Source organism: Chrysochloris asiatica, unplaced genomic scaffold (genome assembly GCF_000296735.1).
Source record: "Chrysochloris asiatica unplaced genomic scaffold, ChrAsi1.0 scaffold00040, whole genome shotgun sequence".
Classification (NCBI taxonomy): Eukaryota; Metazoa; Chordata; class Mammalia; order Afrosoricida; family Chrysochloridae; genus Chrysochloris; species Chrysochloris asiatica.
Window position 1 is genome coordinate 22,160,456 of NW_006408558.1, and position 1,099 is coordinate 22,161,554.

A 1,099-nucleotide genomic window follows, 5' to 3' on the forward strand; every position below is an offset into this window, starting at 1 on the left:
TCTTCTGGTCTCCAGTCTTTAATGTTTAATGTATCAAATCTGTTCTTCAGATGATCTCTAAATTCAATTGGGATGTATTCAAGGTCATGTTTTGGCTCTTGTGGACTTTTATATACGTATATATGCTGTTGTGTACCCTTGAGTCAGTTCTGACTCATAGCAATCCTGTATAGGGTTTCCGAGAGCAGCTGGTGAGCTTGAACTGCCAACCTTGTAGTTCAAACAACCTTGCAGTTCAAGTCCAGCACATTAATCCACAACGCCAAACCTGTACCCATAAAGATTGGTGGTAGTTATATGCCATTGAGTTGTTATGATTCATAGAGACCCTGCATAGGGTTTTTGAGGCTGTAAATCTTTCCAGGAGTAGAAAGCCTGATCTTCCTCCCACAGAACTGCTCGTAGTTTCCAACTGCTGACCATGAGATTAGAAGCTCAACTAGTAACCGCTACACTACCAGAGCTCCTTCAAAAAAATTACAGCCTTGGAAATCTGATGGGGCACTTCTACCTTGCATAATAGGGCTGAACCACTAACTAACAATAAGTAGTGAATGGGTTTGGATTGGATACAGCCTATGTTGAGAATCCAGACATAAAGTCCGACCCCCTTTCTTTTTTTGCAGGTGAGGGATGCTCTCATTATCACTGGCATCGGAACACTAGCCTTGGGAGTCATCTTGGCCTTTGGATTGGTATTGTCTAAAAACAGGCGACAACAGCAATAATTTGAAAAAGCTGCCCAGTCCGCATTGTCATTAAAGAGGGCTCATTTTGCTAAAGGCTTGGGGTCTGTTTTATGTATTTCATTCTGTTTTCAGAATAAAGGCCAGTAAGAGGGGCTTTTGTAAGTGGGAAGTGCAGCAAGAATGACCTGGTGTGAACCCTGTTCCTGGTGAAACCAGCTTGTGCCCTGGCCCAGTGTGATTTTCTCTTACTTGATTTTTAGGGGCTTTCTTTGGGCTCTTTTAATTTCAGGAATGATAATCCAACTATAGTTATCTCCAGTACCTGGCTTATTCAACCTGTATGCTGAGCAAATAATACGAGAAGCTGGGTTCTATGAAGAAAAACGTGGCATCAGGATTGGAGGAAGACT

At 42.3% G+C, this 1,099-nt stretch overlaps 1 protein-coding gene across 1 annotated transcript in view; it reads left to right on the forward strand.

Moving 5' to 3' along the window:
* Window positions 1-728, forward strand: part of PLA2G16 (phospholipase A2, group XVI) — a 22,658-nt gene extending 21,930 nt beyond the window's left edge. Inside the window, exon 4 of the mRNA XM_006861096.1 lies at window positions 627-728. Within this exon, the coding sequence (XP_006861158.1) occupies window positions 627-728 (102 nt within the window). The remainder of the gene's footprint in view (window positions 1-626) is intronic.
* The last annotated feature ends 371 nt before the right edge of the window (window positions 729-1,099 follow it).